The sequence below is a fragment of the Electrona antarctica genome (genome assembly GCF_951216825.1).
Source record: "Electrona antarctica genome assembly, chromosome: 4".
NCBI lineage: Eukaryota > Metazoa > Chordata > Actinopteri > Myctophiformes > Myctophidae > Electrona > Electrona antarctica.
Genome location: NC_136809.1, coordinates 2,648,472 through 2,665,144, shown reverse-complemented (window position 1 = coordinate 2,665,144; position 16,673 = coordinate 2,648,472). Strand labels below are relative to the sequence as shown.

Here is a 16,673-nt window from a genome sequence, read left to right as displayed (position 1 = left end):
TACAACAGGGGTTGCTGGCCCCTGTTTTACCCAACCAGTCTTTCCTGGGAGGTCAGCTGACTCTCCATCGCCACCGACCTAACGCGACCTTCCTAGTCGGTTGCCATCCCGACTTTCCTGGAAGTCACCGGTTGCCCAGGGAGTTCAGTTGGTTAAATACATCCTAGAGAAGGCCCAATCCTTACCAGGGAGTTCAGTTGGTTAAATACATCCTAGAGAAGACCCAATCCTTACCAGGGTGTTACATACATCTTAGAGAAGACACAATCCTTACCAGGGAGTTCAGTTGGTTAAATACATCCTAGAGAAGACCCAATCCTTACCAGGGTGTTAAATACATCCTAGAGAAGACCCAATCCTTACCAGGGTGTTAAATACATCCTAGAGAAGACCCAATCCTTACCAGGGTGTTAAATACATCATAGAGAAGACCCAATCCTTACCAGGGTGTTAAATACATCCTAGAGAAGGCCCAATCCTTACCAGGGAGTTCGGTTTGTTAAATACATCCTAGAGAAGACCCAATCCTTACCAGGGAGTTCAGTTTGTTAAATACATCCTAGAGAAGACCCAATCCTTACCAGGGAGTTCAGTTTGTTAAATACATCCTAGCGAAGACCCAATCCTTACCAGGGTGTTACATACATCCTAGAGAAGACACAATCCTTACCAGGGAGTTCAGTTGGTTAAATACATCCTAGAGAAGACCCAATCCTTACCAGGGTGTTAAATACATCCTAGAGAAGACCCAATCCTTACCAGGGTGTTAAATACATCCTAGAGAAGACCCAATCCTTACCAGGGTGTTAAATACATCATAGAGAAGACCCAATCCTTACCAGGGTGTTAAATACATCCTAGAGAAGGCCCAATCCTTACCAGGGTGTTAAATACATCATAGAGAAGACCCAATCCTTACCAGGGTGTTAAATACATCCTAGAGAAGACCCAATCCTTACCAGGGAGTTCAGTTTGTTAAATACATCCTAGAGAAGACCCAATCCTTACCAGGGTGTTAAATACATCATAGAGAAGACCCAATCCTTACCAGGGTGTTAAATACATCCTAGAGAAGACCCAATCCTTACCAGGGAGTTCAGTTTGTTAAATACATCCTAGAGAAGACCCAATCCTTACCAGGGTGTTAAATACATCCTAGAGAAGACCCAATCCTTACCAGGGTGTTAAATACATCCTAGAGAAGACCCAATCCTTACCAGGGTGTTAAATACATCCTAGAGAAGACCCAATCCTTACCAGGGTGAAGTCTTTGGGGCAGGTGCTACTGTTGGAGGTCCAGCCCACTGCGGTCATGGGTCTGACGATCTGACCTCCCCCATACTCCCCATACTCCTTCAGAGACATCTGAGGAAGATGACAAAGAAAAATATGAATATGTGGGTTTTGATAGAGGACGTAAATAAATATCATGGGTGCAGTACACAAAACCACAAGCTGTTCCTTGTAAAGACATCTTGAAACCACACTGCCAGTACCACCAAATAGAGAGTACGCACATGCATGATTTTCCCATCAGGACACGCGCCCCTCATCTAGACTGAGTGGCAAAACATTGAGCAGCATGGAGTGTTGGAGTTTGGAAGCGCTCGTTGGAAAATCACTCAACCGTCCTGCCGTACCACCTGTTTGTAAATGTCACATAATGCAGGAGGCAGCACAATGTTGTGTTATTGAAAACAAGCACTTCCAAACTCTGACACTTAGAAAAATAATCAAATGCACGGCATTTCTTGACAGAAAGTAGCTCGTAACGTTTCTATGGTGGATTTTAAATTTTTATGAAACAAAAACTTTGCAGATAGAATAAGAAAGAGGATAATTCAAGCTTTTCGTTGTTTAACATTGTTTAATGCAATCAGACAGGACTTTTCTGTGTGGATGAATGGGCTGTCCAGGCCAGAAAGTAGTTTTTTGCCACTCAGTGGGCGTTCCCGCATAACTTCCAGGTACGATGGTGTCACACGCATAATCGCATACCCTCTATTGCTCCTTATATCTTCCCTTCTTCTCTGGAGTCCTGCCTCAAAGCAGACCAGAGGTAGAAAACTGTCGTACCCTGATGTCTTCGCTAGGGACACATGCTTCAGTAAGCAGGAACTGGGGATAGTAATGAAGGACGGGAAGTCTGGCGTGGCATTGTGAAATCCATGATCTCGACCGCAGTCAAAAATGATTATGATTGCTCCCACTCTCCCACCTAAACTTATCCAACCTTTATTCCATCACCACTCCATGGAACCAGATGGATCTCAACCCCTCTCCACTCCACTCTCCCGTTTTTACACTCTCTTACAGTCTCCCCCGATTCCTTTCCCTCGAGAGTCCCTCTCGTCTCAACCAACAATTTCCATCTGTCTTTGTCCATCGCAGTCTCTCCTCCAGGGTGTATGTCTTCGTCCATCGCAGTCTCTCCTCCAGGGTGTATGTCTTTGTCCATCGCAGTCTCTCCTCCAGGGTGTATGTCTTTGTCCATCGCAGTCTCTCCTCCAGGGTGTATGTCTTTGTCCATCGCAGTCTCTCCTCCAGGGTGTATGTCTTCGTCCATCGCAGTCTCTCCTCCAGGGTGTATGTCTTTGTCCATCGCAGTCTCTCCACCAGGGTGTATGTCTTCGTCCATCGCAGTCTCTCCTCCAGGGTGTATGGCTTCGTCCATCGCAGTCTCTCCTCCAGGGTGTATGTCTTCGTCCATCGCAGTCTCTCCTCCAGGGTGTATGTCTTTGTCCATCGCAGTCTCTCCTCCAGGGTGTATGTCTTCGTCCATCGCAGTCTCTCCTCCAGGGTGTATGTCTTCGTCCATCGCAGTCTCTCCTCCAGGGTGTATGTCTTCGTCCATCGCAGTCTCTCCTCCAGGGTGTATGTCTTCGTCCATCGTAGTCTCTCCTCCAGGGTGTATGTCTTCGTCCATCGCAGTCTCTCCTCCAGGGTGTAGGGGCTCCAGTCTCTCCTCCAGGGTGTAGGGGCTCCAGTCTCTCCTCCAGGGTGTATGGGCTCCATTTTCGTCACCGCTAAACCCCTTATCCCTAAACGTCTTTGCCTTTTTTTTACTATTTTGAAAAACATTTTTGAATAGTTCAACTAGCCAATCTACATTGACGCGTTGTGAGCTTGTAGACTGGCCATTTGAACTATTCAAAAATGTTTTGCAAAATAGTAAAACCGCCTAGGCAGTGGTGGAAAGTAACTAAGTATTTTTTACTTAAGTATTATACTTAAGTACAATTTTGAGGTATTTGTACTTTAATTGAGTATTTCCAATTTCCAGTACTTTTACTTCTTAAATTTTAAACTTAAATTTTGATTAGAAAACATTCAAAACATACATTTAACCACTTCAACCCTATACATTTCGGCCATTTGAAAATAGCCGATCTACAAGCACACAAGCTTGTAGATCGGCTATTTTCAATACATTTTCTACACATCTTGAACTTGTGAAGTGGGACATTCTGCAATATGAATACTTTTACTTGTAGTACTTTAAGTACATTTTGATGCTCATACTGTTGTACTTTTACTCAAGTACATTTTCAATTCCGTACTTTTACTTGTAACGTAGTAGTAGTTCTAAATTGCAGTATTGGTACTTTTACTTAAGTACTTTTTCCACCACTACGCTTATGAATGGGATATACTTTATAAAATCAGTTAGTAGTAAATGTTGTAGTTTATTTATCATATTTAGTAGTAAATGTTGTAGTTTATTTATCAGTTAGTAGTAAATGTTGTAGTTTATTTATCATATTTAGTAGTAAATGTTGTAGTTTATTTATCAGTTAGTAGTAAATGTTGTTTATTTATCATATTTATAAAATCAGTTAGTAGTAAATGTTGTTTATTTATCATATTTAATCAGTTAGTAGTACATGTTGTAGTTTATTTATCATATTTTAAATCAGTTAGTAGTAAATGTTGTAGTTTATTTATCATATTTAGTAGTAAATGTTGTAGTTTATTTATCATATTTAGTAGTAAATGTTGTAGTTTATTTATCATATTTTATTCAACCAACTTGTTGTCATTTTGTTAATAAGAATAACTCCAAAAGTCCAGGAAGCAACCAGAGAGGTACTAATTATGGAAAGTGTGATGTCACCGAGGAAAGTCTGATGCTCCTTCATCAGATGAAATTAAATGAACGGGGATTTGTTCATTCTGGGTTTTAGGTTTTCATAATCAAGTTGATTTGATTTAATATCACCAACATTGAAGTGAAATTAAACCCTTATTTCACATGGGGGGGAGGGGGGGGGGGGGTCTCTCAAATCCACGATTTTCTCATCGCCAAATTTTGCATCTAAAGTTTCATGTTACCTCCTCTATGATGATTTTCCTGTTTTTGACTATATAGAAGAGTATATTTGTATACGTCTCTAATTGTTATGATGAATTGAACATGGTGGGCCCTATTGTAAACAAGTGTAATGCTTTATGGTGTCGTCCACAGTTAACAGTCTTTGTATTGAGTTGTGCTTGAAATGTAAGGGAGAGCCGCCACGGTTGTAACACTTTGCACGTTTCATTTTACTCAGAGATCCGTTTATCTACATATGTAATATTTTCAGGCAACGGACCTACACATGTCTGCTACCATAAACCACTTCAAGTCAACAGGTCGGGAGTTATTAAACCGAACGTGGACGCTGTTCAAGTGTTACATTTGCTGCGCATATCGGATTAATTGTAACGGCATGCGTGATAAATGTATCAACGCTAAAAAACACCATTAAACATATCGTCTTAAAGCAATTATATTTCATTGAAGCAACTCCTTAACATTGTTTTCATACCATGGATGTGATAAGAAAATGTATCAAACATAAGGGAAATATTAAATAGTACCGGGTGTACCAGTTTGGGCATTGATTAAACAAACGTTTGATTGATTGAGTTGTACAATGTTATACAACCCTAAACTAATTTAGAATACACTCTGTAATGAAAGACAGCTGACTGAACATAAAATTGCGGCCAATATGTCAAATATGTAAATATGACATAATGGTATTTAATGGTATGGCATGTGTTACAATTGACCCACTTTTGCAAGTTGTTCTTTGGCGTTGCTTACAGACCAGAATGAACATGCATTCCGTCTAAACACGATGCAAACTAATGAAGAACATAAGCATGAAGACATCCATGTGGATTTTTATTCACCAACATCAAAGAAAAAAATTGTAGCCCACATATACTCCAGGTGTAAAATTGTACGCATTTCAAACTTCCTGGGCACGTAGAGTACGTTGCTGTACACATACTGACGCGATGGCGTCATGATGGCGTTGACCAATCAAGAGATAACGTGCATGTTACAACCATGACGCGTTACAACCGTGGCGGCTCTCCCCTACTGTAAGTCTCCAATCTGTTAATAAATACTTCAATCAATCAATCAATGTTTTCATGTTTGTTCTAGGATTTGTAGCATTGTTCATTTGTCACATAGTTTATTGTGCAGCTATACTTATATTAACCCCTTTTGGTGTTTTAAGAATTATGTTATACTTTAGCTATTGAAAAATAGCAGACGCGCTATGAGCTTGTAGGTCTGCTATTTTTGAAAAATCATGAAAATGTATATTGTTACAGAGTGAACATTTTAACTTAACTTAAGCTTCTGGGGGGGGGGGGGGGGGGGGGGGTCCCTGGAACAACATATTTTCAGATGGGGGCGGAGGCATATTACATATCATTTTTGGGGTCCTTGAGCACCACTGATACAGAAACATAAGGTTTTCCAGAAAACTGTCAGGATTTAGAAGACATTTTTTTAAATTTAGAAATGAACAAATACCTCTCAGGCATTCCCCATGTCAACAATAAGGAGTCACACAACCAATACACTCAATACTAAAGAATGCTGACCTTATTGTGGCGAGCACCCCCCCCCCCCCCCCCCCATATGTAGGGGCGGGGGGGGGGCATAAGTAGGCCCTACATTGTGTATATCAGAGGTTCCCAAAGTGGGGTCTGGGGACCCCCAGGGGGTCCTTGAGGGAGTTCCAGGGGGTCCCCAGCTAAATGATAGTTTGAAACCAAATGGACCCTTATTATGGGTCTGGATATACAAAATATCCATGTATACACTGTCAGAGTTAAATTGACATTGATTTAACAATAAAAAGATAGAAATGCCCTTAAATGGGGGGTCCGTAGACTAATGTATGTCAAAACTGGGGGGTCCTTGAAATTAAAATGCTTGAGAATCACTGCTAGAGCCGTTAAAAATCTTCTCTTATGGGGGGGTCCCTGGCATTCTGCTCTTCAAATGGGGGTCCCTGGCATTCTGCTCTTCAAATGGGGGTCCCTGGCATTCTGCTCTTCAAATGGGGGTCCCTGGCATTCTGCTCTTCAAATGGGGGTCCGCGGGATAATTATTGTCAAATAGTTGGGGGTCCTTGACGTGAACAGGCTTGGTCAGTGTGTGTATATATAGACTCAATGAAAATGACATTTTGATTGATTGATTGATTGATGTATTAACAGTTTGCAGAATTACAGTAGCCTACATTTCAAGCACAACTCAATACAAAAACTGTTAACTGTGAGTGGACGACACCATAAAGCATTACACTTGTTTACAAGAGGGTCCACCTTGTTCAATTCATGAAATGAAATGAAATGAAATCTATATTTACCCAGGGTATCTGGGCTAAGCTCAAGAACTTGTTTCCAGCCAGGCCCTGCTCATAGAACACATTTCATCGTAGTGGTTGATGCCTTGTTCAAGGGCATTTCAGCGGTGGTAATTTTAACGTGTCGGACGGCTGATTCGAACTGGGAACCTTCCGGTATCTAGACCGCGCCGCTATCCGTTCGGCCACCGCTGTCATCAAAACATTTAGAGACATAGGCCTACGAATATACACAACTATGTAGTCAAAACAGGAAATCATCATAGGAGGTAAAAAGGGAAAAGATACATATACAGTGAGGGGGAACATGGGTGGGGGGGATTCAGATTTTACGGGGGCCAGTTTCGAATTGCAGCCGTCCGTAGGTGCCCTTTGAGAGACGTTTTGAAGGAGTCAAGGGATTCGCATGTCTCAATGACTGTTGGTAGGGCGTTCCACATTTTGGTGGCATAGGAGCGAAAAGAAGTTAGTCCCTTAATTGTTTGTGCCGAATCTGGTTTAATCCTAAATACCGGTAGCCACGTCAGTAGCCTATTATCCAACAATAACAATACAATGGAACTGAATGTTTCACTGACAGAACTTACTTTAAAGTAAACTAAAGCATTTGGGATCCTTCATCCAGTAATTAAGTTTCATACGAGTTTTACTCAAATACTACTAGTAAGAAACACTTACTTTGCCTTCGCTTTAACGTGTCGTGGATCAGTGGATCAGCCTGAAGAGATAAAGCAGGTAAACAAGTCTGTAGGTGTCAGACGAAAAGAATCTCTGGTCTCTCTTCGTCCCAACACATAAAAAGCCGGAAGAAGGAGTGATTCCAAATAATGAACTGCAACTCCCAGCAGGCCGCGCTGTGATCAGTGTTGCCAGATTGTGTTAGAGAAATAAGCAGCCATGTCTATGAAAACAAGCCCACGGGCCCCCACGGTTCTCAAAGTGGGGTCCGTCCGCGACGCATAGCCATGCAGGGGGTCCGCGAAATAATTCAGTTTTTTGTTCTCTCTTTTTCCTTTGTTTGTTTGTTTGTTTGTTTGTTTGTTTGTTTAAACATGTTTGGCAAGTGAATTATGGTGTGTGTGTGTGTGTGTGTGTGTGTGTGTGTGTGTGTGTGTGTGTGTGTGTGTGTGTGTGTGTGTGTGTGTGTGTGTGTGTGTGTGAGTTTACAATAACCACAGTAATCCTTAGCTCTGGTCCATAGCCTTCTACTGCTTCTACGATTCTGCCCTGCAGTTAAGGCTATGGGACTTTCAGTTTTAAATCTCAAATGGAAATCAGACCAGTCTCTCCTCTTTTGTGAAAATCTCACAAACGTTTGACCTACACACCAATACAAAGACGGGTTGTGTCAATAGAAAGCCTACTTTCCTTAGTGGACCCACTCTGAGCCCCCCACCACACGTATAAACGGTACTTTTTGGCCAAAAAGGGATTTTGTTTCCACCGGGAAAAAAATACTTTTAGTTACTCCACTGCGCCCTCTACCAATATTGCCCAGAGAACTGCCTCATAGAGAATATTTTTCCTCCGGTGAAAAAAAATCCCTTTCTGGCCAAAAAGTACAGTTTATACGTGTGGTGGGGGGGAGGGGGGGCTCAGAGTGCGTCCACTAAAGAAAGTAGGCTTTCTAATGACACAACTCGCCCTTGTTTTGGTGAGTAGCAAAAACGTTATTTTTATTTACGCTAAAGGGCTGGTCTGCATTCATGCGAGCGGCGGAAGTTGAGAGTAACATAGCTCTAAATGAAACGCATTAGAGCTATGGACCAGAGCTAAGTAATCCTTAAAGGACCACTTCACCACTTTTCAACCTATTTTCACATTATCCATGACATCATCGATGGGGAATCCAAGCTAATATAATATAACTGCAGGCTAATTTCTATTTCTGAAAAGTTGCAGTGTGAAAATGGAAGCCATCGTTCTCCCGACGATAATAAAAATCACACCCGTGTGAAGTGAGGGGCGCTAATATATTAAAGTCTAACTCATGTTGATTATAGGCCTATAGGTGATGTAATGGTGTAAAACAAACGGTGCAAATGTGAGCCGGTGGAAATTTAGATGCTTTTTGGTGTGATTTTCATGATTTGCTGTGTTTTATAATTTTGCATGTTGTAGAGTGAGATTATTGTCAAGTGATTTTACTTGACAATAAACCTTATTTCTTTCCACTGACTGGCACAACCTAGACTGAGCTAATGACCTGCACCTGGGTTGGGTGTGGCCCACCAATCAGTAGCCCTATATAGCAGAGACAGTGTGTTTTGGAGGCCAGAGTTTTTCAGAAGAGGAGAAGGTTCTGTGGAGAACAAGGGGCAGCTACCACGGCTGGGGGCCAGGATGCAGCCGGGGGCCAGTGGTAGCCATGTAGTCGACACTAGATGGGCTGTAAGCGCCACGACCACGACCCCCATGGGGGGCCAGTGGTAGCCATGTCCTCGACGCTTTAAGTGCCACGACCACGACCCCCAGAGTGTGCGCCCTTGCCGTGGGGGGGCTGCCCAGAGATGAGACGAGACGAGACGACACGGAAAGCAGTGGAGAGGTTTCGAGAGGAGAGCTGGATGTGCAAATAGAGAACGTAATGAACTGACGGAGAGCAGGGGATGTGATTATAGGCACTACGCACTTTAAGTAAGACGCTGGATGGAGGATCCGTTGTGAGGAGCCAGAAGTGATTGTTCCAGTCCAACCAGAGGCGAGGCGGCGTTGAGGTTATAATACTGCAAGCCAGAGACAGATCGGCCCAGGTGAAATAAGCCTGGGGCGCCTGTAAGTACCCGACCGCAGTATTACCCACGTGAACCTTGCTGTTGAGCTGTGAATGTAGAGAGCCCCGGACCAGATGAACTGGCGTCTATTTTATTGTGTTTCAGTGACTACAAGAGGCGTAGAAGAGTACCCCCTTCCCTGACTGCCTGCACAACCTCCCCTTGCTATTTTGCACATTGTTCTTTTGCACATTGTTCTCCGGACCTTTTTAATTGTTTTTTGTTTTGGTTAGGATTTTAGTTAGTTATATAGGATTTGTTAGGGTTTTAGGCTTAGGGTGTTTTTAATCATTGTATTTTCTATTGGCCATTTTAGTGTGCCCCTGTATAAGGCAAATAAAATTATTGTTGTAATCCCCCACCTTAATCCTGTTTCAGTCTTTCTATGGTTTTCCTTAATTTATTGCTCTTTTTAAACTGGTTTTAATATCGAACCTGAGTGTCCTTTTTTTTGTTGAGTCAGAGTTCCCTTGACTCTTTTAATCCAAGGGTGGCGTAGTTCGGCTACAGATGGTTTTAAATGAGTCTCACAGTACAGTGCACTTTAAATATACACTGTGTCCCTCATGAAGTTCTTGTGACTTAAACGGCCACACGTCACAAATGCAAACACAAACATTAAACGCCATTAACAATAAAGAGACAATATGACGTATTTAATGAGGCACATTATGACGTAATTTTCCCTTCATTGTCAACCGCTTTACTAAACAAACATTGAACTAAAGACAAACATTAAACCTGTATATAGGAGGGGCCAGCACCCCTCAAAATTCGAAATAAATATTTTAAAAAAATCACACCCGAGTGAAGTGAGGGGCGCTCTTATCATCGTACATCATCATGGATCATCTCATACTGGCCAATCAGAATGCCGGTTGCCACAAATTCACGTCTATATTTTGGCGGACATTTGACCAAATTTCTCCTTTCATTGTCGATGGCAAATAATATGAGACGTCATGTGGGGACAAGATGACGTAAATATTCCCTTCGTTCATTGTCAAAATGGCATTTAATCTGTTGCGGACGTTTTGTGGGGACAAAAGCATATAGCGCCCCTCAATAAAACGTGTTTAAATCTGCCTAACGCGTCTGGTTTCTGAACTGCCCACTGCCCTCCTACAGGCCGAGTAGACAAGGGGTCCAGGATGCGGGCCCTTGGGTTTCTGACAATGTGGCTCCAAAGCCTGAACAATTTAGTTGAATAGCATGTAGTATTGAAACGTTTTTAGTACAAATAGTTCCAATCCAATGGCATCTAAATGTAAGGTTAAGTAGGCTATATTCTTGTCAGTGTTGCGAGGATGAGCACCAAAACGTTTAAGAACCGTTGGACTAGGCTACAAGGTCATGACACGTCACACTGCTACAGTCTATGTTATGGTTAAACCGCATTGGCTATTTGAAAATAACAATCGCTTATAAAAAGCAGACATGGCAACACCGATCTGAATAATAATCTGACCGAACAGAAGCACTAGATGGCGCTATAAACTAAATAACACGGCGTGTATCTACGACTATCAATTTGACCAGAAATGCACTAATACAGCAAGAGAGAGAGAGAGAGAGACACACACACACACACACACACACACACACACACACACACACACACACACACACACACACACACACACCAAGCAGGAAGGCAATAAGAATAATATGCACAAGAAACATGGAAGACTAAACTTGAGAAAAAGACCATGGAATTGTGACAGGGTCGGTTTGTTATAGTGGGGGGCAGGTACAGGTTCTTGAAGACTCATACACAGAGTTGGCAGTGCCCAGATTTGAACCCATGACTTTGTGTTGCAAAGGCAAGAGCTCTACCTACTGAGCTAACAAGCAAAATCATTCAGTGTTTTTTGTAGCAAGTTGCGCAAGGATAACTAAAGGTGGGTATAAAGATTTATGAATTGTCTGCGTATAAACCAGAAAATATACCAGATTCGGATGAGGAGCTCAATGAGTGAAAACCAATGAAATGAGTCTGAAACAGGGATTAAGGTTAACTGAAAAATTATTATTAAACTTCAGAGAAAATAAACAGCTTTGAACAATCATGAAAAACAAACAAATGGGGCCCACTTTAAGTTGTTTTTGATTGATTGATTGATTGAAAAATGTATTAACAGTTTGCAGAATTACAGTACATTTCAAGCACAAACTCAATAATTAGCATTACACTTGTTTCCAATAGGGTCCACAATGTTCAATTCATCAAAAACATTTAGAGACGTACAAATAGACACTTCTATATAGACAAAGGACAGAACAGGAATTCATCATAAAGGAGGTAAAAAGGGAAAAGAAACATATACAGTGAGGGGAAAAAAGGGGTGGGCGGGATTCACGTTCAGCTCCGTTCATTTGTTTGTTTTCCTTGGAGGAGCTGCGTTGGGTCCCCAAGTCGGCTCCGTGGCCGTACCTTGAGTTGGCTGTGTGGCCGTGACCATCTCTTGTGTTGTCCTTGTGTTGGGTCCCCAAGTCGGCTCAGTGGCCGTACCTTGAGTTGGCTGTGTGGCCGTGACCGTCTCTTGTGTTGTCCTTGCGTTGGGTCCCCAAGTCGGCTCAGTGGCCGTAACTTGAGTTGGCTGTGTGGCCGCGACCGTCTCTTGTGTTGTCCTTGCGTCCGTGTTTGAGGGATTCCGATTTTACAGGGGCCAGTTTCGAATTGCAGCCGTCCGTAGGTGCCCTTTGAGAGCGGTTTTGAAGGAGTCAAGGGATTCGCATGTCTTAATGACTGTTGGTAGGGCGTTCCACATTTTGGTGGCATAGGAGCGAAAATAATTTAGTCCCTTGTTTGTGCCGAATCTGGGTTGTACATGGTTCGTTGCACTCCCTCTGGTGTTGTGGGTGTGGACTTCGTTAACATTAAGGAAGTATCTAGTACATGGGTATCTTGGTGGTGTATCGAATCTTGTGGACCAGACCCATTGCAAGATGCTGTACTCTGTCGTCGACCCTAAGCCATTCCAGCCTGTCGAAGTGGGCAGGGGTGAGGTGTGTTCGGGGGGCGAGGTCAAGTAGGAGCCTGACCAGTTTGTTTTGGGAAGTCTGGAGCCTGGTTTTAAGGGCCTTTGAGGTGCTGTGGTACCAGGAGGTGCATGCATAGTCAAAGAAACCCTCTACAAGGGCTCCCGTTAAGGTCTTCAAGGTATTTTTGTCGACCAGTGAGGAGATCCTGTAAAGGAATCTTGTTCTATGGTTGACCTTTTTGATTACGTTGGTGGCCATTTTATCACCGGAAAGATTAGCCTCCAGGATGGAACCTAGGTAGGTAATTTCATCTTTACGTGTGATAACATTGTCACCCACTCTAACCAAGAAGCCATTTGCCTTGCTGAGATTACTATTAGATCCAAAGAGAATGGATTCAGTTTTTCCCAGGTGTAAAGATAGTTTGTTATCAGCGAGCCAGGTGCAGATTCTACCGAGTTCCGAGCTGAGGGCCTTTTCAACCTGCAGTTTGTTCCTGTCCGAGACTAGCAGTGCCGAGTCATCTGCGAACAGGAACAAGTTGCAGTCACAAGCTGAAGTCATGTCGTTAACATATATTAGGAACAGTAAAGGCCCTAGTATGCTCCCTTGTGGAACGCCACAGCTCACTGGGAGGGGGGGGGGGGGGGGGCAGTGTTCCATTCACCTCCACCATCTGTTCTCTCCCCTCCAGGTAGGATTGCATCCAGCTCACTGATGTGCTATCGAAACCAATTGCTTTTAGCTTGTTAACCAGTATGGAGTGGTTCACGGTGTCAAAAGCCTTTTGGAGGTCCAGCATGACCATGCCGCAGTATTTGCCAGCATCCACCTCATGTTTGATGTGGTCGCTCAAATAGAGAAGGCATGTGTCAGTGGAGTGGGACGTTCTGAAGCCAGATTGGAACTCGTACATTAATTTATTAGTGGCAAGATACTTTTCAACCTGTTCATAGACTATTTTTTCCATCACTTTCGAGATGGAGCTTAGAATAGAAATAGGGCGGTAGTTGCCGGGGTCTAATTTACTCCCTTTCTTGTGCAAGGGGGTTACTTTGGCCAGTTTGAAATCTTGGGGGACCTGTCCCTGTTTGATGGAGAGGTTTACTATGTGGGTGATGATTGGAGCTATAGAGATGGCTGAGTCTCTGAGAAATTTGGAGGGAATATTGTCATGGCCTGTGGCCTTGTGGGGTTGGAGGGCACTCAGTTTCTTAATTACCTCATCAGTTGTTACCATAACTAGTTTAAAATCGTCTTTACAAACACCTAGGTTTCTGTAGAAGGTTGTAATGTGCTCTACACCAAAGACTTGAAAAGTCCCAGTTCAGTTCCTATTGATGATATTCACACGGCTGCCATCTTGCCAGCAAGGTGATACCTAGGTGACACTTCCCATAGGGAGCCCATTCATCCAAACAGAAAAGTCCTCTCTAATTATTGAGTGGTGTAAACCACTCCTACAACTGGCTTTGTTAGTCTGTGCAGAAAAAATGAGCATGGTTGCTATGTTCACCCTGTTCACCCGGGTGTGATTTCATTACGTCAGACATGATTTCATTACGTCAGACAGGCTATATAAGACCTTACACCACTCAGTTCACACGGGTGTGATTTTATTAAACACCGTCAAAATCACCAACATTGCAGCTGTAGGGAAAGGTTGAATTATCCTCTTTCAATCTGAAAGTTTTGCTTAATAAAAATCCAGACACTTTATGAGCTACTTCCTGTCAAGAAATTCCTTGCAGATGATTATTTTCTAAGTATCAGAGTATGGAAGCGCTCGTTATCAGTAAAGCAACCTCCTGCTGCTTCCTACATGATGTGCACATACAAAACAGGTGGTACGCATCGGCCGTTGAGTGATAGTCAACGAGCGCTTCCAAACTCCAGCACTTAGAAAAAAATCTGCAAGGAATTTATTGACAGGAAGTAGCTCATAAAATGTCTACGGTGGATTTTTATGAAACAAACCCTTTACAGATTGAAAGAGGATAATTCAAGCTTTCCCTACAGCTGCAATGTTGGTGATTTTGATGTTGTTTAATATAATTAGAGGACTTTTCTGTTTGGATGAATGGGCTGTCTATGGGAAGTGTCACCTGGGTATCACCTTGCTGGCAAGATGGCTGCGGTCTGAATAAAGAGAATTCAGTTCAGGGAAAGCAGTCTCTTTCTCCAATTTGGAGAACCAGATTACCACATTTGTGGGTGAAGGGGGGGGGTTCAGAGTTCCGGGTCGGCTCGCCAGGTCTGGGTACCATCCGGTACCAGAACCATCCATGCATCTTCCCGTGGCCCTGGGGACTGATGCACAAGAATTCTTACGACCAGCCCATCTGAAACTTAACTAATAACAGCAACAAAAAGGGAACACAACTGTTCAGTTTGGGTGTTTGGGAGACAATGAGCACTTATATAGCCTGCAACTAATCAAGAACAGCTGATTAAGGGTGTGGCAGGCAGAACTCAGGTGATTGACAGGTGAGGCACTTTAGACCTAACCTGACTCCGCCAGATGGGGCAGCAGAGAGTACACTGGGTTCCCCCCTCTTGCTCCCATCTGGGAACTCTCAGGCAGACTTGATGCTTCTAGCAGCTTCTAGCAGCAGCTTCTAGCTTCTAGCTGCTGCTGATTGGCCAGGCCGTTTTGTGGCTGACCAGCAGAGGTCAGCAAAGCTACAGGCACTACAACAGAACAAAGTAAAGACAACATTTTCATTGGCTCATAAAACCTTAATTTTTTCACTTAAAAAAACGTACTATACTTTCCCATGTCCGTATAGGTCCAAAGTTCACGTGTATACGTTTTCGTGCATTTTGATCAAATATCCTGGGAGGATATGCATTTTAATTGATTTTCATATAATTCAAAATGGCGGGTGATCTAGAGGTCAGAGGTCAAAAGTAACAGCACGGCACTTATTCGGCATGAGGAGACGCATATGTGTGTCGAGGTTTCATTGCCGACGGTCAAACGGTTCATGAGCTATGCCTGGTCAAAGTTTGCATTTTCAATATAGCGCCACCCTTTGGCCAATGGTTGTGGGCTTCGCATCCTCACCGTTTGGCATGGCCCTCTACCATATCTCCAAATTTCGTTATTTTTGGCGGAAGAAAAGAAATAGCAATTCCAAAAAAGTCCTTTCAGGACTGCTTGGTCCTTTAATAATATTTTTGAGTGGTGCAAACCACTCCAACAACCAGCTTTGTCTGTACCTGTGTATGTACCCGTGTACCTGTACGTGTGTGTACCTGTACGTGGGACCCAAAAAAAGCATGGTTACTATGGTCACTGACATTACGTCAGACCACAGCTGATCAGGCTATATAAGACCTTGCACCACTCAGTTCACACGGGTGTGATTTTTAGATAGATAGATAGATAGATAGATAGATAGATAGATAGATAATAATATTTGTTTAGATATATATATATATATATATATATATATATATATATATATATATATATATATATATAAACAAATATTATTATTATTATTATTATGAGAGAGACAGAGGAGATATTTGAATTGTAGTCCCTTGCTTTAACAAACAAATTGTGCACACAGGTGCGTGCAGGAGGTGTGCTGCTGGTGGGGGTGGGGGAGGTGGTGGTGGGGGTGGGGGTGGGGGAGAATAGACAGTGTTGAGGGGGACGATCGATTCTCATTTACATGAAAATGAGGCAGAACAGAAGAGGGGAGATTGAGGGAGGAAGGGAGTGAGGGGTGGGAGGAGGAGAGGGGGAGGAGGGTAATGGAAAGGGGGGAAGGGTGATAGGGAAAGGGCAAGGAGAGAAGGAAGGAAGGAGAACGCTATAGGAGGAGGAGGCGAGGGGAATGATGGAGGCATGTTGTGAAGCACAGAGGGAGCGTAGTGGCTCTGAGGGAGATAACGGAGAGGAGAGGAGAGGAGAGGAGAGGAGGGGAGGGGAGGGGAGGGGAGGGGAGAGGAGAGGAGAGGAGAGGAGAGGAGGGGAGAGGAGAGGAGAGGAGAGGAGAGGAGAGGAGAGGAGAGGAGAGGAGAGGAGAGGAGGATGGGGAAGGGGAGGTAGATAAAGTGAGAGGAGAGGAGAGGAGAGGAGAGGAGAGGAGAGGAGGGGAGGGGAGGGGAGGGGAGGGGAGGGGAGGGGAGGGGAGAGGAGAGGAGAGGAGGATGGGGAAGGGGAGGTAGATAAAGTGAGAGGAGAGGAGAGGAGAGGAGAGGAGGGGAGGGGAGGGGAGGGGAGAGGAGAGGAGAGGAGAGGAGA

The 16,673-nt window shown here is 43.5% G+C and overlaps 1 protein-coding gene across 2 annotated transcripts in view; it reads right to left on the bottom strand.

The window, feature by feature from the left end:
- mvb12a (multivesicular body subunit 12A) overlaps positions 1 to 7,471 on the bottom strand; it is a 46,789-nt gene extending 39,318 nt beyond the window's left edge. For both annotated transcript variants that reach the window (XM_079498921.1, XM_079498922.1), the window contains exons 1-2: positions 7,335 to 7,471; positions 1,258 to 1,365 (exon numbers count right to left, since the gene is read on the bottom strand). In XM_079498921.1, coding sequence (XP_079355047.1) covers positions 1,258 to 1,365 — 108 coding nt within the window. In that variant the 5' untranslated portion in view covers positions 7,335 to 7,471. The remainder of the gene's footprint in view (positions 1 to 1,257; positions 1,366 to 7,334) is intronic.
- Between the last annotated feature and the right edge of the window lie 9,202 nt (positions 7,472 to 16,673).